This window comes from Odocoileus virginianus, chromosome 5 (assembly GCF_023699985.2).
Source record: "Odocoileus virginianus isolate 20LAN1187 ecotype Illinois chromosome 5, Ovbor_1.2, whole genome shotgun sequence".
NCBI lineage: Eukaryota > Metazoa > Chordata > Mammalia > Artiodactyla > Cervidae > Odocoileus > Odocoileus virginianus.
The window spans coordinates 80,442,599-80,464,744 of NC_069678.1; the positions used below are offsets into that span (position 1 = coordinate 80,442,599).

At 40.9% G+C, this 22,146-nt stretch overlaps 1 protein-coding gene across 2 annotated transcripts in view; it reads right to left on the minus strand.

Annotated features, from left to right (window-relative positions):
* RAD54L (RAD54 like) overlaps positions 1 to 5,764 on the minus strand; it is a 38,924-nt gene extending 33,160 nt beyond the window's left edge. The window contains exons 1-3 of one of the 2 annotated variants that reach the window (XM_020877153.2): positions 5,116 to 5,764; positions 4,952 to 5,038; positions 3,287 to 3,409 (exon numbers count right to left, since the gene is read on the minus strand). In XM_020877153.2, coding sequence (XP_020732812.1) covers positions 3,287 to 3,409; positions 4,952 to 5,038; positions 5,116 to 5,118 — 213 coding nt within the window. In that variant the 5' untranslated portion in view covers positions 5,119 to 5,764. The remainder of the gene's footprint in view (positions 1 to 3,286; positions 3,410 to 4,951; positions 5,039 to 5,115) is intronic. The other variant, XM_020877154.2, reaches the window with a different exon arrangement.
* Positions 5,765 to 22,146: the final 16,382 nt, after the last annotated feature.

Below are 22,146 nucleotides of genomic sequence, written 5' to 3' on the forward strand. Positions count from 1 at the left end.
GCACAGAGTCGGACACGACTGACGGGACTTAGCAGTAGCATAAGGCCATACACAATAAAACTCTTAGAGGAAAACATAGGCAAAACATTCTAATCTTTTTTGATGCACCTCCTAATGAAAATAAAAATAAACAAATGAGACCTAATTAAACGTAAAAGCTTTTGCACAGTAAAGGAAACCACAAACAAGACAAAAAGACAACCCTCAGAATAGGAGGAAATATTTGCAACTGAAGAAACTGAAAAAGGATTAATCTCCAAAATATACAAACAGCTCATGCAGCTCAGTATCAAAAAAACAACCCAATCAAAAAAATGGGCAGAAGACCTAAATAGACATTTCTCCAAAGAAACCGTACAGATGACCAAACAAACACATGAAAAGATGCTCAACATAATTAATTAGAGGAATGCAAATCAAAACTACAATGAGGTATCAACTCACACTCATCAAAATGGCCATCATTAATAAAATCTACAAACAACAAATGCTGAAGAGCGACTGGAGTCCTCTTGCACTGTTTTTGGGAATATAAACTGGTACAAACACTATGGAGAACAGTATGGAGGTTCCTTAAAAAACTCAAAATAGAACTAGCATATGAACAGCAATCTCACTACTGGACCTATACTCAGAGAAAACCATAATTTAAAAAGACACATGTAGTGGTCAGTTGTGTCTGACTCTCTGTGAACCCATGGACCAGAGCCTGCCAGGCTCCTCTGTCCATGGGATTTCCCAGGCAAGAATACTGGAGTGGGTTGCCATTTCCTTCTCCAGGGGATCTTCCCGACCCATCGAACATCTCCTGCATTAGTAGGCAGATTGCTCACCACTGAATCACCTGGGAAGCTCACACCTGAAACACACACAACACTGTAAATCAACTATACGCCAATAAAAATTTTAAAAATGAAATATCAACTCTCTAAAGCAAAAAATAAAGTTATTACAAAATAATGAAACAGCATTGAAACATGTATATTATCTAGGGTGAAACAGATAACCAGCCCAGGTTGGGTACATGAGACAAGTGCTCGGGCCTGGTGCATTGGGAAAGACCCAGAGGGATCGGGTGGAGAGGGAGGTGGGAGGGAGGACCGGGATGGGGAATACATGTAAATCCATGGCTAATTCATTTCAATGTATAACAAAAACTACTGTAATGATGTAAAGTAATTAGCCTCCAACTAATAAAAATAAATGGAAAAAAAAAATCATAAAAAAAAAAGAAAAAAAAAATAATGACTATACTTCCTTGTGTTGCATGTCCTTGTTGCTTATTTTATAAAAAAAAAGACTGAAAAAAAAAAAAACTGATGAATTCCAATGTTCACTGCAGCACTACTTACAATAGCCAGAACACGGAAGTAACCTAAATGTTCATCAACAGAGGAATGGATAAAGGATAGATAGTATGTATGTGTGTGTGTGTTCATCCACAATGGAATTAGCCATAAAAGGAATGAAATTGGGTCATTTGTAGACACATGGACCTAGAGATTGTTATAAATGAATGAAGTAAGCCAGAAAGAGGAAAACAAGTATCATGTATTAATGTATGTAAGTGGGATCTAGAAAAATGGTATAGATGATCTTATCTGCAAAACAGAGACACAGAAGTAGAGAACAAATGCATGGACACCAAAGGGGAAAGGGAGAGGGTGGGATGAATTGGGATTGACATATATACACTCCTGATACTATGTATAAAATAAATAACTAATGAGAATCTACTGTATAGCTTAGGGAACTCTATTCAGTGCTCTGTGGTGACCCAAATGGGAAGGAAATCCAAAAAAGAGGGGAGATATATACACACATACACGTATGGCTGATTCACTTTGCTGCACAGCAGAAATTAACACAACATTGTAAAGCAACTATACTCCAATCAAAATTAATTAAAAAAAACAATCTTGTGTCGCCTCTATTCTCAATACTACACTATTTCTGACACCTGACATGTGGGTTTTCCACACGTCAAGCAAATCTTTGTTTCCACTTGGGTTCCCTACACCTTAATTCCAACACTATGTTCCAGGAGAAAGCATCAGAAGCAAATCTCAGGTCTAGGTGCTTCTGACCACAAAGTGAAAGTGTTAGTCGCTCAATCAGCTCTTTGCGACCCCATGGACTGTAGCCTGCCAGGCTCCTCTGTCCATGGGATTTTCCAGGCAATACTGGGGGGGATTTTCCCAACCCTGGGATAGAACCCGAGTTTCCTGTAATGCAGGCAGTCTTGAAAGGCTCTGACCACAAGCTACAAATCAAATGTTACCACAACCCCTTCCTTAGATTAATTCACTAGCTGGTTCAGAGAACTCAGATAAAGTTTACTTACTAGATTACTGATTTATCACAAAGAATATTAAAAGATATGAATGAATAGCCAGAAGAACAGACACACAGAGGGAGGTCTGGAAGAGCAATGAACACTGGAGCTTCTGGCCCAGAGGAGCTTCGGGTGTGCCTCTTCCTGACTTCCAGCTCACTAAGCGGGAAGTTCTCCAAACCCTCCCAAACCTTTTGTGTTTCTAAGGAGGCTTTTGACACAGGTAGGACTGATTAAACATTGGCAGGTTGGTTCCCCTGGCAACCAGTCCCAAAGATACCTGCCTTCCAAAGTCCATTAGTAAATTCAGGTGTGGCTGAAAGGGGTTCATTAGGAATAACAGAAGACATCTTGATCCCTCTTATCATTTAAATTCCAAGGGTTTTGGGAGCTGTGTCTTGGTGTCCCTCAGACGGTTTAGAGGAAAAAGCTTTGGATGGAGTTAGGCAGATCTGACAATTTTGTAACTTTAAGCAAATTATTTAACCCCTCTAGGAGTCAGCTTCCTTATCTTAAAAATATGAGTTACATGAGATAATGCACATAACCTGCCACGGTGATGATTACTTTTGATTTTACTAAAGGATACAGTGAAAGCTATAGGCTCTGGTACTTCTTAAAAGCCATTATGCAAAATCAGAGACAGTTCTCTGACGGGTTCCAACACCCTGCCTAAATGGGGACGTCTTCGCTCTCTGCACCTCGTTGTCGTCACCAGTCTGAGCCACCTGAGAGCTGGTGCCCAAGTAGCTACAACAAGAGGAATTCCAAGTCAGGCACACTAAGGAAATCTCTAAGAAAAGAGGTCAGGCCTTTTCCAGGCCCTGGGAGCTGTGGCGAGGTCGAAAGCTCCCACTAAAGCATCTGCTGGCTACTGTGTGAGGACTCAGGGAGCCTCCCTAGACAGAAGAGGGCACACACAGACATTGACAGGTTATAGCTCGGGCTTACATGTTGACTGCTGTCCAGACAGGGTGGTCGATTCGTTAGCTGAGTCAAAGGTTTCCGAAAAGGAGACAGGAAACACTCCTGGCTCTGGGTCTCACAGCTGGATTTCTTAGGTTTCTTAGGAGTCTAGGAGAGAGAATTGGGGAAGATGAAGTCTGGATGATACGGAGTTAGCCACAATGACAACTAATATTTAAAATGCTCATTAAGCGTGAAGCACTGTGCTAAACTCTTCACATGTGTTATCATATATCATCTTCACAGTAATCCTAGAATACATGTTTACATCCTGATGTAACAGGTGAGAACAGTGGAGCTTAGTGAGGTTAAAGAACTTGCCGAATTTGAGGGGCAGTGAAAAGTAAAAGTCGCTCAGTCCTGTCCAACTCTGCCTTCCCATGGACTATACAGTCCATGGAATTCTCCAGGCCAGAATACTGGAGTGGGTAGCCATTCCCTTCTCCAGGGGATCTTCCCAACCCAGGAATCAAACCGGCATTGCAGGCAGATTCTTTACCAACTGAGCTATCAGGGGCAATGGAAGTGAATGAAGTGGGCCTGTGACTGGCAAGTCCATCAGTAGCACTGTCAAGCTGCTCACAAATCTTCGCTCCAAAAGCCCCAAGGAATGACTGAGTGACTCTTTGCTTTCCTCCCAGGGTTTACCAATGGAGGCCAAGAGTACAGCTGCTCCCAACTCCCAGGCCCCTCTCGTCAGTCCCCACCATGTCTGTGAGAACACCAGCACTGAAAGCATTTTCTGGAGCAACCAGGAGCAGACAACACCAAGTGCTGCCCCAAGTTCAAGTCTGAGACCCATGTAAGTGACAAGGGGCAGCCAAGGCAGCCTGCACACCGGCAGTGCAGCTACAGAACGAGCCCCACTGAGCCATCAGGCAAGAATCCACTTGTAGCAGCTTGCCAAGGTATCTGAAGCTACAAGACACAGCTGAAACAAACACCAGACCCCTTCCACTCTCTCTATGGGCTTTCACTCACATGTTGCAACCACCCCAAACTGCCTTCTAGATATTTCTTAGCTAATCCCTTCCTCCAAAGTTCCAATGACCAAACCACTGCTTCTTGAATTGCTTTCTCTGAAGTTCATGCTACATCATCATCCTACTGATTTAGGTTACATAGGTCCTGCCCACAGCTAGCCCCAAAAAGCCTCCAAGGCAGGGCTCAGTCCAAAGCCGAATGTGGTGCCCTTGATTATCTGCAGGGACTGGAAGGGCACCACCCCTCCAATCAAGGCCCAAGGAAGCTCAGATTCTACCGTAGGCCCAGTGCACTCTACTGTTCTGTGACACTGGGCAGGTGACAAAGAGAAAAAGAGCTGCTAGTTGCTGCTGGGGCCTCCTCTTTTTTCCCAAGGTAGCCAAAGGGTCCAACCCAATCAGCTCTTTGCTTTGGAACACCCCTTCCTATCAGGAAAACTGAGGCATACTAGCTTTTAGTGAGCACCTTGAGGACAAAGATTTTATTTATCCAGTTCGATGCCTGACACATAGTAAGCACTCACTAAAAGAACAGTAAGCACTGAAAGGCTTCTGGAGGTGACAGGGTACATTTCATGAAACCCCAGAAACCAAGTCTAGGATTTCTCTCCGCCTAAACGGCCCTGCAACCCAATGTCCCCTATCCCCTTGAGGGCAGAGTACTCACCACTGCTCCAGGCTGCCAGTCGTCATCATCAGAGGGTCCATCTTCCGGTTTTCTTTTGGCCAGCTGGCTGGGAGCTAGGCTCCTCCTCTGTAAGAAGAGGACGGAAACAGTCCATTAGACCCAGTCATAGGGCTAGCCACAGTCTCCCATAGGCCCATACTTACCATCCTGGACCCAGGAATATAAAATGTCAAGTACCCATTAGGCAAAGGTCAAAGGCACCCAGCAGCTGAGAATGTAGAACCAGCCTAGTAAAGAGCGGGCTGCTACTCTTTTGAGAGCATGGGCTAATTAAAGGAGCAGGGATGGAAGGAATACAGCCAGGGGCTGAGGTTTGGGCCCGAAGTATGAAGAGTGTCGGTCTCCAGGTAGCCAAGGCGGGAGAGAAGGGCAAAAAGGAAGTACCCAATCAGAAGTGGGTAGAGGTCTAGGATGGGGGGAAGAGACAGGGGAAGGGACGGCCAGACTGGGCAGAGGGGAGTCGAGATAACGGCCCCAGATGGACCTGAAGGCAGCGGGTAGCAGCGCGGAGCGTTGGGGGGCGGGGGGGGGGGGTGTGAAAATCTGAGGCCTGGGGAGGGCGAGTCCCGAGAAGGGATTTCCCAGGTCGAAGTGCGGATGCGGGCCTAAGGGAGGCAGAGCAGGAGTCCAGGCAAGACACGCAGAAGACCCGGGCTTGGGAGGGGAATCCCAGGCAAGGCTGGAACGAGCCGCAGAGCTGAATCCCAAGCACTGCGGCTTAACCTTCCTCTACCCAAAGCGCGCGTTAACAGCCGCCAGGACTCCCGGGACCCGCCAGGCCCGGTCAATCGAACCTCCCGCGGTGCCGCCACCGAACCACCCATTGGCTGCGTTCGATGCGTTCGGCGCTCGCGCCTCAAAAATGGGGGCGGGCCTAGCCCTGCGGTCGCGGAGAGGCCGGGGCTGTAGAGGTGGGTTGGCTAAACGGATCAGCGAGGAGGTGGGACTTAGGAGGGAGGGCGGGATCCGCGGTGGCGGGAGCGGTTGGGCGAGGTGGGTGGGGCAAGAGGACCAGCTAGGTTTTTGTGCTTGGGGCCAGGGCTTGCGTTCGGGTCCACTGGAGCTTTGGAGAGGCTGTTGTGCTGCCTGCGAAGCAACTGAAGTGATGGTTTACTTCAGATGGGGCTACGAAGGACTTGCGCCTGTGTGCAGAAGGCTGGGAAAGGGGGTCTTAGTATGTGACAGAGCTGGAGAGGAGGTCGGAGTTAGATGTCGCTCCTCTTCCCCCATCCCCACCCGCCGAGGGTGGGGGCAGTTTTTCCGTCTGGACTCCCTACCACGTGGTCGGCTTAGGCAGTGAAAGCTCCCAGGGGCCTTGATTTTTAGGTCTGGGGTGTCTCGAAGAAAGCTACCTTCCTTTCCTAGGCAAAACCGTGCTGGCGGCAATGTGCCTTTGGAATCAGGCCTAATCCTATACACTCAGTCTTCCTATAGGCTCAGTCTCTTAAAACGTCAATTACTTCATAACGAAACTGTATTAGTATTTTGGCTATTCTGAGAGTTAGATAAATTAATGTGCTTAAATTTATCGATATAATGCCAAGCACAACCTAGGTACTCACTAGTAAGGGGTATACACATAGCATTTATTGCCAGGTACCTCTAAGTTTCTGAGTTATAATCATTTAATAAAGAAAGCTGAGCGCTGAAGAATTGATGCTTTTGAACTGTGGTGTTGAAGAAGACTCTTGCGAGTTCCTTGGACTGCAAGGAGATCCAACCTGTCCATCCTAAAGGAAATCAGTCCTGAATATTCATTGGAAAGACTGATGCTGAAGCTGAAACTCCAATATTTTGGCCACCTGATGTGAAAAACTGACTCATTTGAAAAGACCCTGATGCTAGGAAAGATTGAAGGCAGAAGGAGAAGGGGACGACAGAGGATGCGATGGTTGGATGTCATCACTGACCCAGTGGACATGAGTTTGGGTAGGCTCTGGGAGTTGGTGATGGACAGGGAGGCCTGGCATGCTGCAGTCCGTGGGATCGCAAAGAGTCAGACACAACTGAGCGACTGAACTGAACTGAATGCTCACAACTGTGAGGCAGGTTTATTATTGTCCCTGTACACTAAAAAAATTGCTCACAACCTAAAGTTGAGAGTTAAGTTTTGTTTGGTGGAAATTTTTAGGACATCAAGCCCAGGAAGCAGAATCTCAAGTAACCCTAAGAGAACTGCTCAGAGGAGGCAAGGGGGAACTTCCATATATAGAAGTTTTGCAACACAGAGCAAGTAGTCAGAAACATCTAAAGTGAAAGTGTTAGTCATTCAGTCGTGTCCTACTCTCTGCAACTCCTTGGACTGTAGCCTGCCAGTCTCCTCTGTCCATGGGATTTCCCAGGCAAGAGTACTGGAGTGGGTTGCCATTTCTTTCTCCAGGAGATCTTCCCAACCCAGCATTTGAGCCTGGGTCTCCCGCATTGCAGGCGGAGTCTTTACAGTCTGAGCCCAGGGAAGCCCTAAAAATTATTGTAGAAATAATTGAAGAAAGCCAGAAATCACAAATTAAGGAATTTAGTGCTTTTCTGTGTATGGGAAGATGCAAGATTCTGGGCTCAGTGAAATTAGTCCTTTGATCTGCACCTCAGCTCTCTGGGGCCAGTATCCTGTGCTTTCGGGCTTCCTTGATGGTTCAGACAGTGAAGAATCAGCCTGCAATGCAGGATACCTGAGTTGGATCCCTGGGTTGGGAAGATTCCTTGGAGAAGGGAATGGCAGCCCACTCCAGTATTCTTGCCTGGAGAATCCCATGGACAGAGGCACCTGGCGACTACAATCCATGGGATCACAGAGTCAGACAAGACTGAGCAACTTTCACTCACATCCTGTGCTTTTACATCCTGTGTTTCCTCAGGGTTCACCTTAGAGAATGGCTGCAGTCTGATGGCTGCTGGACGGCAGGTATTCTTCTTGTTTCCTTTATGAGTTCCCCCAGGGCTCACTACTTTCTGTGGTGGCTGCAAGTCGCCAATCGCTGATGACTGTGACATATTTTGAAAAGACCCTGATGCTGGGAAAGATTGAGGGCAGGAGGAGAAGAGGGTGACAGAGAATGAGATGGTTAGATGGCATCACCATCTCAATAGACATGAGTTTGAGCAAACTCCAGGAGATAGTGAAGGACAGGAAAGCCTGGTGAGCTGCAGTCCAAATGAACAACAATGGCAGGCAGTATTCCATTTGTCATCCCTATTTTACAGATGAAGAAACTGCTTAGAGAAACTAAGGTTACACACCTTGAGAATAACCAGGATTTGAATTTAGAACCATTGCTCTTCAGTCACCATGCTGTGGTAAGGAGGGGCTGAGCTAAATCTTGTGGGGCCTGAAGCTTTTGTAAGTACTTGTTTAGACCTTCTAAAGTTAGGTACACATTAAAATTAGGTACTCAGGGCTTCCCTGGTGGCTCATTGGTAATGAATCTGTCTGCCAGTGCAGGAGACACAGGTTCATTCCCTGGTCCAGGAAGGTCCCATATGCTGCAGAGCAACTAAGCCCAGCCTTCACAACTGCTGAGCCCACACTGTGCAGCCTTGGAGTTGCACCTACTGAGCCCACATGCAGCAACTACTGAAGCCCAAGTGCTCTAGAGCCCATGCTCTGCAACAAGCCACCACAATGAGAAGCCCACACACAACTGGAGAGTAGTCCACTCTCACTGCAACTAGAGAAAGATCACAGACCAGCCAAGACCCAGCAGAGCCAAAAAATAAATAAATAAAATTAGGTTCTCGATATATATATATATATATATTTTTTTTTTTTTTAATGTAAAAACAATTATGGAATCTTGGAAATTTAGGTCCCTTTCTTCTGAAACCTCTAGGCAATTTATCAGAAAGCCTTCCTGCTGCAGTCTGTCTTCTCCTCAATTAGAACACTCTAGTCCCTAATAACTTCCAGGACTCCAGAGTCTGTGGAGGTGGGCCCTGAAGCTTACCTTTAGCTTTATGGTAAATCTGCCTCTGATGACAACTATTATTATTTGCCTGAAGTGGGACAGGATATACTTGCTTACTGACTTTTTAATCATGTATTTTAATTTAAAGATAATTACCAAAAAAAGCTAAAAAAAAAAAGAAAGATAATTGCAGATTCATATGCAATTGTAAGAAATAATACTGAGAGATACTATGTACCCTTTACCACATTCCCCTAATGGTAACATGTTGCAGAAGTATAGTATGACATCAAGACCAGGATATTGACATAATGCAGTCACCATACAGAACATTTCCATCACCTCCTGAGAATCCCTCATGTTGCCCTTTTATAGCCAGCCACTTGCCCCTCTCACTTCTACCCCTTCTTTAATCCCTGGTAACTAGTAATTTATTCTCCATTTCTATAGTTTTGTCATTTCAAAAGTGTTATCTTAATGGAATCATATAATAGTAACTTTGTAAAATTGACTTTTTCCACTCAGCATGATTCTCTAGAGATTTATCTAGATTGTTGAGTATACACATATATGCATATATTTGAGTATATGCATATCATATCAATATTTCTTACTGTTGCCGAGTAGTATTCTGTGATGTGAATGTACCTCAGTATATTTAACTAGTCACATGTTAAGGACACCCAGGTTGTTTCCAGTGTTGGCTCTTATGAACTGCTACAAGCATTCATTTGCAGGTTTTTGTGTGAACATGTCTTTATTCTCTGGGATAAATGCCCAGGGGTACAATTGCTAGGTTATAGAGTATTTGCATGTTTAGCTTTTTAAAAAACTCACAAATTGTTTTCCAGAATGACTGTACCATTTCACATTCCCACCAGCAATGTATGAATGATCCAGTTTTTCCACATTCTCATAAATTTGATGTTATCACTGTTTTTTACCTTAGCTGTTCTGGTGTCAAGTAATATCTTGTGATTTTAATTTGCATTTCCCTAATTGCTAATGACATTGAACATCTTTGTATGGACTTGTTTGACATCTGTATTTCTTAGTGAAATGTCTCTTCAATATCTTTTGTCCACTTTCTAATCAGATTGTTTTTTACAGCTGTTTTGAACATGCTTTATGTATTCTAAATAGTAGTTGTTTGTCAGATATGTGGTTTGCCAATATTTTTGTTCATTCTGTAGCTTATTTTTTCATCCTCTTAACAAAGTCTTTCACCAAACAAGCCTCCTTAATTTTGATGACGTACAGTTTATCAGTTTTTCCCTTTTATGGATCATGATTTTGATGTCAACTCTAAGAACACTTGACCTGGGAACTCCTTGGTGGTTCAATGGTTAGGACTTGGCACCCTCACAGCCACAGCCCAGGTTTGATCCCAGTCAGGGGAACTAAGATTCTGCAAGCTGCATGGCACTGTCCCCCCCAAAAATGGTTAAAAATAGTAAGAAGAGGGGCTTCCCTGGTGGTTCAGTGGTTGAGACTTCGCCTTCCTTTGTGAGGGGTGTGGGTTCATTCCCTGATTGGGGAGCTGGGACCCCACATGCCTCAAGGCTAGGAAGCAAAGGCATAGTGCAGAAGCAATGTTGTAGCAAATTCAATAAAGACTTTAAAAATGACCTACATCAAAAGAATCTTAAAAAAAAAAAAAGGAACACTTGACCTAACCCTAGATCCCAAAGATTTTCTCTTAAGTTTTTTCATAAAACTTTTGAGTTTTATGTTTTGCATTCAAATATGTAGTCCATTTTGAGTTAATTTTTTATATAATGTATGATATATAAATGGAGAGACTAATTTCCTATCGATATTCAGTTGCTCTAGAACCATGTTAAGAAGTGATGAAATGGGACTTCCCTGGTGGTCCAGTGGTTAAGAATCCACCTTGCAATGCAGTGGACGTGGGTTTGATCCATGGCTGGAGAACTAAGATCCCACATGCCGCATGGCCTAAATAAATAAATAAAAAAGATTAAAGAAGATAATTTAGTTGATACAAACTTCATTTAACACTTCATGATCAGACAGTAGCCATCCAGAAAACTGTTAAATGGAGCAAAAGACAGATAAAGAATAATAAACAGGAAGAGAAAAATAGAAAATACCTGATCGACTGGGACAACATAGTCAAACCTGTCTGGAGTGAGAAGGAGCAGAAATTAAGTATAGAGCCCAGAGCTGGCTTGGCATTTGGGGATGGCTGAGGATATAGAGATGTATGTTTCTGCTGAAGCAGAGTATTTACAGGGACGTGAAGGTTATCTAAATTTCCGTGTCACCACAAGCAGGAGTGGCTCCCTTTGGGCCTTGTTGAAAAGGCTATCTTTCCTTCACTGAATTGTTTTTGTACTTCTGTCAAAAATTAGTTGGGTGTATTTGTGTGGATGCATTTCTGGGATTTCTATACTGTTCCATTGATCTATTCTGTTCTACTATACAATCTTGGTAACTGTAGGTATATGTCTTGAAACTGGATACACTGAACCACTTTCTTTTCTTTTTCAAAGTTGTTTTACCTATTCTAGTTTCTTTGCCTTTCTGTATAAATTTGAGGATAATCTTGTCTGTGTTTACAAAAAACTTGCTGTGATTTGGATAGAAATGTCATTAAACCTATTTACCAATTTGGAAAGAATCTATATGTTTACTGTATTGAACCTACTAATCCATGAACACAGTATGTCTCTCCATTTGTTTAGATTTCTTTTATTTCATTCATCAGCTTTGGGTAGTTTTCAGTATACAAATCCTATACTTTTTTTTTTTTTTTTCAGATTGACACCTAAGTTTTTTTTTAATGATTATTAGTGATATTGTGTTTTTGTTTTTGATTTCCTCATGTTCATTGCTAGTATATTGAACTGAAATTGATTTTTGTATGTTTAGTGTATATTCTGAGACCTTAAAGAACTAACTTATTAGTTCTAAGAGGCTTTTTGGTAGGTTCCTTGGAATTTTCCATATAGGCAATCATGTCATCTGCATATAGGGACACTTTTATTTCTCTTTCTAATGTATATGCCTTTTATTTACTTTTTCTGCTTTATTGCACTGACTAGAACTTCCCATAAAATGTTGAACAAGAGTGATAAAAGAAGACATTCTGTCTTGTTCCGTATCATGGGGGGAAAATATTGTCCACCATTATGTGTAATGTTAGCTATAGGTTGTTTTTTTTTTTTTTAGCCATAGGTTTTTTGTTGATGTTCTTTAACAAATTGAGGAGCTCCCCATTTTTCTGGGAAGTTTTATCATGAACAGTTGTATTTTGTTAAAAGCTTTTTTCTGTATCAATTGACGTGATCATGTAATTTTGCTTCTTTAGCCTACTAATATGATAGGTTACATTAACTGATTTCTTAAAGTATATTTTTTAAAAATTAATTAATTTTTTATTTTTGGCTATGCTGAGTCTTTATTGCTGCACACGGGCCTTCTCTAGTTGCAGCAAACGGGGTCTACTCCCAAGTTGTGGTTTGCAGGCTTCTCATTGTGGTAGCTTCTCTTGTTGCACATCATGGGCTCTCCAATGCTGGCTTAGTAGTTGTGGCCCATGGGCTTAGTTGCCCTGCAGCATGTGGAATCTTCTCTAACCAGGAATCAAACCCATGTCCCTTGTGTTGGCAGGTGGATTCTTAACCACTGGACCACCAGGGAAGTCCCATATCATTCTTAATATCCAGTATCTAACAAAAAATTGTGGGCAAGAAACAGGAAATGTTCCTCAAAAGTCCGTCATAAAATCCTACCTTATGATGACACAGATGTTAAAATTAGCAGACAAGAATTTTAATGCACCTGTTATTAATAGTTTCAAAGACATAAAGAAAAATATGTACAAATAAAATGCCACTCCACTACATAGCTACTAAAATAGCTACAATTAAAAAGAGTGACACTATATTAAAGTGTTGGTGAGGATGTAGAGCCTTTTCATACTGTTCATGGGGTTCTCAAGGCAAGAATACTGAAGTGGTTTGCCATTCCCTTCTCCAGTGGACCACGTTTTGTCAAAACTCTCCACCTTGACCCATCCTGTTTGTTTTTTTGTGCTCCAAAACCACTGCAGATGGTGACTACCCCGTGAAACTGAAAGATGCTTGCTCTCGGAAGAGAAGCTACGACCCATCTAGACAGCATATTAAAAAGCAGAGACATTACTTTGCCAACAAATGTCTGTCTAGTCAAAGCATGGTTTTTCCAGTAGTCATGTATGGATGTGAGAGTTGGACTATAAAGAAAGCTGAGTGCCACAGTGCTTTTGAACTGTGGTGTTGGAGAAGACTCTTGAGAGTCCCTTGGACTGCAAGGGGATCCAACCAGTCAGTCCTAAAGGAAATCAGTCCTGAATATTCATTGGAAGGACTGATGCTGAAGCTGAAACTCGAGTACTTTGGCTGCCTGATGTGAAGAAGTGACTCATTAAAAAAGACCCTGATGCTGGGAAAGATTGAAGGCAGGAGGAGAAGGGGACAACAGAGGATGAGATGGTTGGATGGCATCACCAACTCAATGGACTTGAGTTTGAGCAAGCTCTAGGAGTTGGTGATGGACAGGGAAGCCTGGAATGCTGCAGTCCATGGGGTTGCAAAGAGCTGGACACGACTGAGCGACTGAACTAATTGACTAAGGATGCAGAGCAACCGGCATTCATATACATTACTGGTTGGAGTATAAAATGGTAAAAGCATTTTCAGAAAAGAGTTAGTGTTTCTTTTATAAAGTTTTACTTGCCTTATGACCCATTCATTCCGCTCTTGTATTTATCCAAGAGAGGTATTTATTTGAGAAACAAATGTTCACAGAAGAGCTTGTACATGAATGTTCACAGAATTTTAATGAATAAGAGCTCCAAACTGGAAACAACACAATTGTCCATCAAGAGGTGAATGGATCAACAAATTATGGTATATTCATAAAATGGAAAACTACTCAGTAATAATAAGTAACAAACTTTGATATGTAAAATATGTATGAATCTCAAAAACATGATGCTGAACAAAAAAAAAGCCACACATAAAAAAGTAGATGTTGTGTTATCCTACTTACATGAAATTCTAAAACAGAAAATACTAATGTTTCTTGATACAAAGCAGATCAATGGTTGCTTGGGGCCAGGGCAGTAGAGACTGACTGAAAAGGAGCATGAGATAAATTTTTGAGGTGATGAAAATGTCCTATGTATTAATAGTAATAGTGATTACATGAGTGTATATATTTTCAAAACCCATCAGATTGTAACTTAAAATGCGTTAATTTTCTATATGCAGATTATTCTTCAATAAAGTTGATTTTCATTAAAAAGCAAAATAAAGATAATTTCAGATAAATAAAGAGAATCATCACCATGAGATCTGTACTACAAGAAATGTTAAGCAAAATTCTTCAGACTAAAGAAAAATGACACCACATAATCCACAGAAAGGGAGATCACCAGAAATAATAAACATGTCTGTGTGGTAGGCAGAATAATGGCCCATCAAAGCTGTCCCTGAGCTAAACTCTAGAGTCTATGAATGTGATAGGTTACATGGCAAAGGAGAGTTAAGATTGCAGACTGAATTAAATTTGCTAATCAGCTGACCTTGAGATGGGGAGATTATCCTGGATTATGTGACCCAGTATAATCACAAATATCCTTGCAAGTAGCGGAGGGAGGCAGAAGAGTCAGTTTCAGAAAGCAGATGGCCTCTAGAAGCTGGAAAAGGCAAGGAAACAGATTCTCCCCTAGATCCTCCAGAAAAGAAGGCAACCCTTCCAGCACCTTGACTTTAGCTTAAGGAGACCCATTTCAGACTTCTGACCTCCAAAACTATAATAAGTTTGCATTATTTTACACCACCAAGTTTGGTGATAAATTTGCATTGTTTTATAAACACTAAATTTGGTAATTTGTTACAGTGGCCACAAGAAAATAATACTGTGGTTTATTATAAAAGTCTGGCTTAAATTTTTTTTCCTCCTCTTAATCTCTTTAAAACTCATATAACATGTTGAAACAAACATTATAAACTATATTCTGGAATTTATAACTTATGTATATAAAGTACACCTGATTACAGTAACACAAGGATCAGGCTGGAGGGTAAAAATGAGACTATCCTATTGCAAGATTCCTGTTTTATATGAGGTAGTACAATGATTGTCTTATCACCAGTGAAAGAAAGGTGTTAAAATCTCCAATTATGATTGTAGACTTTTTTTCCCTTTAGTTCTACCAATTTTTTTATTCATGTAACCTGAAAGCTCTTTTATTAGGTGCAAACATTTAAAATTTTTAAGTCTCTATGTATTGGTCCTTTTAGCATTATAAAATGTCCCTCTTTTTCTCTGGCAATACTCCTTATCTTGAAGTTTATTTTGCCTGGTATTAATTTCCAACATTCCTTGGATCAGTGTTTGCATGCTATATTTTTCCCAACCTTTTAATTTCAGCTTATTTTTATCTTTGTATTTAATTACATCTCTTGTAAAGAGCAATAGTTGGATTTTGCTTTTTTATTCAGTCTAGACAGTCTCTGTTTTTTAATTGCAGTTTAATTCACTTACATTTAATGTAATTATTAATAAGTTTGAACTTAAGACTGCCATTTGCTATTTGTTTTCTATTTGTCTCATCTGTTGATAGAATAAGTGGATAGGAATTCACCAGGGAGATAGAAGACTTGACCAATACTATCAACCACCTAACCTAATTGACATTTATAGAACATTATATCTAACACTTGGAGAATGCTTGTTAATTTCAAGGAGATATGGAACATTCACCTAGATAGGGCATCTTCTGGGCCATAAAACAAGTCTCAATAAATTTTTAATTCATACAGAATATATTGTCTGGAATTTAATTATTGTTCAGTCGCTAAGTCATGTCTGACTCTTTGAGATCCCATGAACTGCAGCACACCAGGCTTCCCTGTCTTTCAAGATCTCCCAGTTTGCTCAAACCCATATGCATTGAATCAATGATACCATCCAACCATCTCATCCTCTGTTGCCCCCTTCTCCTCCTACCCTCAATCTTTCCCAGCATTAGGGTCTTTTCCAATGAGTTGACTCTTCACATCAGGTGGCCAAACTAGTGGAGCTTCAGCATCAATCCTGCCAACGAATATTCAGGATATTTCTTTAGGATTGACTGGTTTGATCTCCTTTCTGTCCAGGGGTCTCTCAAGTATCCTCCATCGCCACAGTTCGAAAGCATCAATTCTTCAGTGTTCAGCCTTCTTTATGGTCCAACTCTCACATCTGTATGTGCTACTGAAAAAAACACAGCTTTGACTAGATGGGCCTTTGTTGGCAAGGTTATGTCTCTGCTTTTTAACATGCTATCTGGGTTTGTCATAGCTTTTCTTCCAAGGAGCAAGCGACTTTTACTTTTGTGGCTACAGTCACGTCCACAGTGATTTTGGAGGCCAATAAAATAAAGTCTGTCACTGTTTCCACTTTTTCCCCATCTACTTGCCATGAAATGATGGGACCAGATGCCATGATCCTAGATTTTTGAATGTTGAATTTTAAGCCAGCTTTTTCACTCACCTCTTTCACCTTCATCAAGAGGCTCTTTTGATGAAGTTCCTTTTCACTTTCTGCCATTAGATTGTTATCCTTTGCGTATCTGAGGTTGTTGATATTTCTTCTGGCAGTCTTGATTCCAGCTTGTGATTCATCCAGCTGGGCATTTCACATGATGTACTCTGCATATAAGTTAAATAAGCAGGGTGACAATACACAGCCTTGATGTACTCCTGTCCCAATTTTGAACCAGTCCATTGTTCCATGTCTGGTTCTAACTATTAATTCTTGACCAGCATATAGGTTCCTCAGGAGACAGGTAAGGTGGTCTGGTATTCTGATCCCCTTAAGAATTTTCCACAGTTTGTTGTGATCCACATAGTCAAAGGCTTTAGCATAGTCAATAAAGCAGAAGTATAAAAATAAACTTTCTAAAAAGCCGCAAATATTTTGGTAGTTAAGCAATATACTTCTAATTGACTTATGGACCAAAGAAGAAATAGCAAAGGGAATCAAAAAACAATTTTAATAAATTGAATAATAAATAAACTGAATAATAATAAAACACAAGATATAAAAAATGTATGAGATGTAATAAGTAAAGCAGTGCTTAGAAATGTACAGCTTATTTGTTTAAAAATAGAGGCTTAAAATCAAGAATATGTTTCCACCCAAGAAGCTATAGAAAGATAAGCAAATTAAATGCAAATCAGAAGAAAAAAATAATAAAAATTAGAGTTAAATTTGATGAAGAAGAAAACAAACAACAGAGAAAATTAATAAGGCCCAAATTTGGTGCTTTAAAAACATTAATAAAATGGATAAACTCTGAGCAAGAGTCTATTAATCAGTAATAAAATGGAGCATCACAGATTATACATAGGAACAAAAGAGAAGTTGTCACTACAAATCCTACAGACATCAAAGGATAAAAAGTAAGGAACTTCTGGGAAGATGATGATTATGATGGCACATATGTTTTCTTTTTCTTAATTAATTAATCTATTTTTGACTGCACTGGGTCTTCATTACTGCGCTTGGGCTTTCTCTAGTTGCAGTGAGCAGAGACTATTCTTTGTTGTGGTTCACAGGCTTCTAATTGTGGTGGCTTCTCTTGCTGTGGAGCACAGTTTCCAGGAGCATGGGCTTCAGTAGTTGCAGCACTTAGGTTCAGTAGTTGTGGCACCTGAGCTTATGTTGCTCAGTGGCATGAGGTATCTTCCCAGACCAGGGATCGAACCCGGGTCCCCTGTGTTGGCAGGTGTGCTCCTAGCCGCTGTACCACCAGGGAAATCCTGGCACATCATTTTTCAATCTCTTCAGATCCCCACATAAAAACTGACATGGCAACTGGAGACTCAAACTTTTAAGAACATGGGCAACATTTACAACAAAATTTGGTGACAATTTATCTCCACGATCCTAAATTACAAGCAAGTGGGGACAAACCACCAAGAGCCACCAGACTATATGGGTTCAGCATCTGTACAGAAGAAAGAAGGAACCAAAGGGATGGTATCTGAGAGAATAAAAATAATAGAATCCCTAAAGTGTCAAGAGGTGCTCACTGGATTCAGGAAAGGCCAATGAGAACAGTAAATGAAACTTAGGAGGGATCTGCAGTCTAAAATAGCAGGTGAAGGGACTTCCCTGGTGGTCCAGTGGCTAAGACTCCGTGCTCCCAATGCAGGGGGCCCAGATTAAACCCTCGGTCAGGGAACTAGATCCCGCGTGCCACAACTAAGACCTGGTGTAGCCAAATAAAAATATTTTTAAAATTTATAAATATCAGCTGAGTGCAAGGGACCCACAATGAGAAGGACTAAGTGGCTGGAGCAGGTCAGACACCTATGAATTGTCATAACCAACACACCTGGAGAAACTGCTAGGAGTGGAATAAAAATATAGTGGGATAGGGACATCAGAGATGAATAAATTGAAGATGGATACCAATCTAGAGCCAGGAAATCCCAGGAAACAAATCAGACAAAATAACAGAAGAAGGAGTTCTCTGATGTTATAAAAGCTTTTCTGAATCCTGACTTATTCTTTAAGTTCAAGAAAACTAATTTCACAGAAAATGAACAATAGGAAAGTCTCAAGGTCAAATGTCACATAGAGTTATTACCAAAAAACTTTAAGAATAACATTAGACAATGAAAGCACATCACAGAGATGTGCCACAAAGCAGATCAAAACTGCAATCTACTGTTTGAAAACAAACTAAAAGACACTAAGAAAATGATATGTGAAAGAACAACAAAAATCCCAATTAGAAAAACTCAGCTTTATTCCAGGCAAATAGCATTCAAATCCTTTGACCCAAATCTCTTGTCTCACCCTGTGTGCTAAAAAATTGACAGTGGTCCTAGTATCTTTCCTATCAAATGTAAATCCCAGCTAAAACTGGATTTTCCTTCTATATTAAAATGTCTTTAATTTGGTGCCCCTATATTAAGCAAGTCAACACGCTTTTTTTTTTTTTAATCCAACCATTCTTGTCTGTTTCCAAGGGACATTTTATATATCTTATGATGTTCCTACCCTCTTGGCCTATCATACCTACCCAAAGACCCAAATTAGGTCTTCCTGAGAAATTCTTTCCAAACTTAACTTCCATCTCATATAGGTGTATTTATGTTTTCAAATGTTTGTATATCTTGTTTTCAGCACCAAATTGTACTGTACTAAAATACATTGGCATCTGCTCACAAGATCCCTATACTGGACTCAAGAGAAAAATCAGTTATTATCTAAGCCAGGGGATCCCAATCAACTGGTCAAGTTTAAGACGTGATTAGTTGAAGCTACTGATGTTCACACTCTTGAAAATTCATCTCTCTTTAAATACCTTTCCCAGGACTTCCCTGGTGATCCAGTGGCTAAGATTCCATGCTGCCAGTGCAGGGGGCCCAGGTTTGAATTCTCATCAAGGAACTAGATCACATATGCCGCAACTATAAGATCCCACATACTGCATCTAAGACCCCATGCAGACATATAAACAAATATTTTTTTTTTTAAAAAGATTACTTGTAGAACTAAAATTACATAAGGGCTAAGAAGAAAAGAGTATAGCATACCATGACTATATGCCCTCACAATGTAGATTCATTATAAAGTTGTTTAATGAGGGGGAGAATGGCAAGTGCATTTGTAAAATACTCTTTAATGTTTTCAGTAATCATATTGGTGGTGGTGTGTTGTGATTGAGATGGAAGAAAGGAGTAATTATGGAATATTCTAAATCTGTCATCTCCTGTGTCTTTTTTGTTTTGGCCACACCACATTGTGGGATTTAGCTTCCTGGGCAGGGACTGAACCCAGGCCCTCAGCAGTGACAGTGTGAAGTCCTAACCAATGGACCACCTGGAAATTCCCTCCTATGTCCTTGAAAACTATGATTCTTAAGAAAGGAGCTAGAGAAGAGATTAAGTAAAAGTTCTTTAATCTTTAATTTGAATTGGAAGTATCACTGTACTCATGAATTATTTTAGTGTGTGTATGTATATGTGTGTGTGTATATATATATATATATATATATAGTCTATTCACTGAATCTATAGCTCTGTCCACTGAAAAGGCCTAGCTGTGTCCTTGAAATATAACTTCGCACTTAAAAAACTGAAGGCTTCTTAGAGAAATGGTTGATTCCAGTCTGGGGCAAAAAGTGTACAAGATAACTGAGGAATATTTTGTCAAAACAATCAGTAAGGAGAGCTGTCAAAGATTACTAGAGTCATCAGAACTAAGAAGTCAGCCTAGTGTCCACTGGCCAAAGTTGGTGCACTTCAATATGACAACATGAAACCCATCAAGTATATATAAAACCTATTGGTTCCTAGAACTTCCTAAGTGGTGCTAGTGGTAAAGAACCCATCTGCCAGTGTAGGAGACCTAAGAGACTTGGGTTCAATCTCTGGGCAGGAAGATCCCCTGAACAAGGGCATGGCAACCTACTCCAGTATTCTTGCCTAGAAAATCCCATGGACAGAGGAGCCTAGCAGGCTACAGTCCATAGGGTCACAAGACTCAGACACAACTGAAGTGACTTAGTATGCATGCATAGATTCATAATGATACATATATTTATTATAATAATATTTTTAAGAGTAGTCAACTTTGGAGTATGATAAGGATTCAATTCATTATCTTCGAAACTGGTGAAAAAAGAAAAGTCAAAGTGAAAGTTGCTCAGTCATGTCCAACTTTTTGCAACCCCATGGACTATACAGTCCATGGAGTTCTCCAGGCCAGAATACTGGAGTGAGTAACCTTTCCCTTCTCCAGGGGGTCTTCCCAAACCAGGGATCGAACCCAGGTCTCCTGCATTGCAGGCATATTCTTTACCAGCTGAGCCACAAGGGCAGCCCCAAAAAAGAATCAAATATTTATTTTACCTTTCCTATGTGAACTGTACACTCAGAAATCAAATAGTAGACAAGAGGATGTTTCTATTTTTTAAAGTATTTCAATGGATAAATAAAATTATAGAATTATTGGCACCATTTTGTAATCCTCAATGAATTAATGGCTTTAGGCAATAAACATCAACACCTGAAAAAAAATCATAATCATAGAGACAGGATTCATATGCCTCTTAAGAGTCCTGCCAAAGTGATCAAATCTGAGTCTGATTCAGCTTCTGGAGTCAGCTACCAATTTGCAGGAGATATTGAGGACACAAGAACATTCAGAACTGTATTAGGAGTATCTAAATCAGCAAAATCCAGACTGTGGTAAACTCTACATGTCAAATGGCCCAGGTTGTTAAACAAATAAATTGTAAGGAATCAAGAAAAGGGATGAACGGGGGACTTTAGGTTCAGTTCAGTCGCTTAGTCGTGTCCGACTTTTTGTGACCCCATGGACTGCAGCACGCCAGGCCTCCCTGTCCATCATCAACTCCCAGAGTTTACTCAAACTCATGTCCATTGAGTCGGTGATGCCATCCAGCCATGTCATCCTCTGTCATTCCCTTCTCCTCCTGCCTTCAATCTTTCGCAGCATCAGGGTCTTTTCAAATGAATCAGCTCTTTGCCTCAGGTGGCCAAAGGATTGGAGTTTCAGCTCCAACATCAGTACTTCCAATGAACACCCAGGACTGATTTCCTTAGGATGGACTGGTTGGATCTCTTTGAAGTCTAAGGGACTCTCAAGAGTCTTCTTCAACACCACAGTTCAAAAGCATCAATTCTTTGGCGCTCAGCTTTCTTTATAGTCCAACTCTCACATCCATACATGACTACTGGAAAAACCATACTTTGACTAGACAGACCTTTGTTGACAAAGTAATGTCTCTGCTTTTTAACATGCTGTCTAAGTTGGTCATAACTTTTCTTACAAGGAGTCAGCGTCTTTTTACTTCATGGCTGCAGTCACCATCTGCAGTGATTTTGGAGCCCAAAAAAATAAAGTCTGACACTGTTTCCACAGTTTCTCCATCTATTTGCCATGAAGTGATGGGACTGGATGCCATGATCTTAGTTTTCTGAATGTTGAGCTTTAAGCCAACTTTTTTACTCTCCTCTTTCACTTTCATCAAGAGGCTCTTTAGTTCTTCGCTTTCTGCCATAAGGGTGGTGTCATCTGCATATCTGAGGTTATTGATATTTCTCCTGGCAATCTTGATTCCAGCTTGTGCTTCCTCCAGCCAAGCATTTCTCATGATGTACTCTGCATATAAGTTAAATAAGCAGGGTGACAATATACAGCCTTGACGTACTCCTTTCCCAATTTGGAACCAGT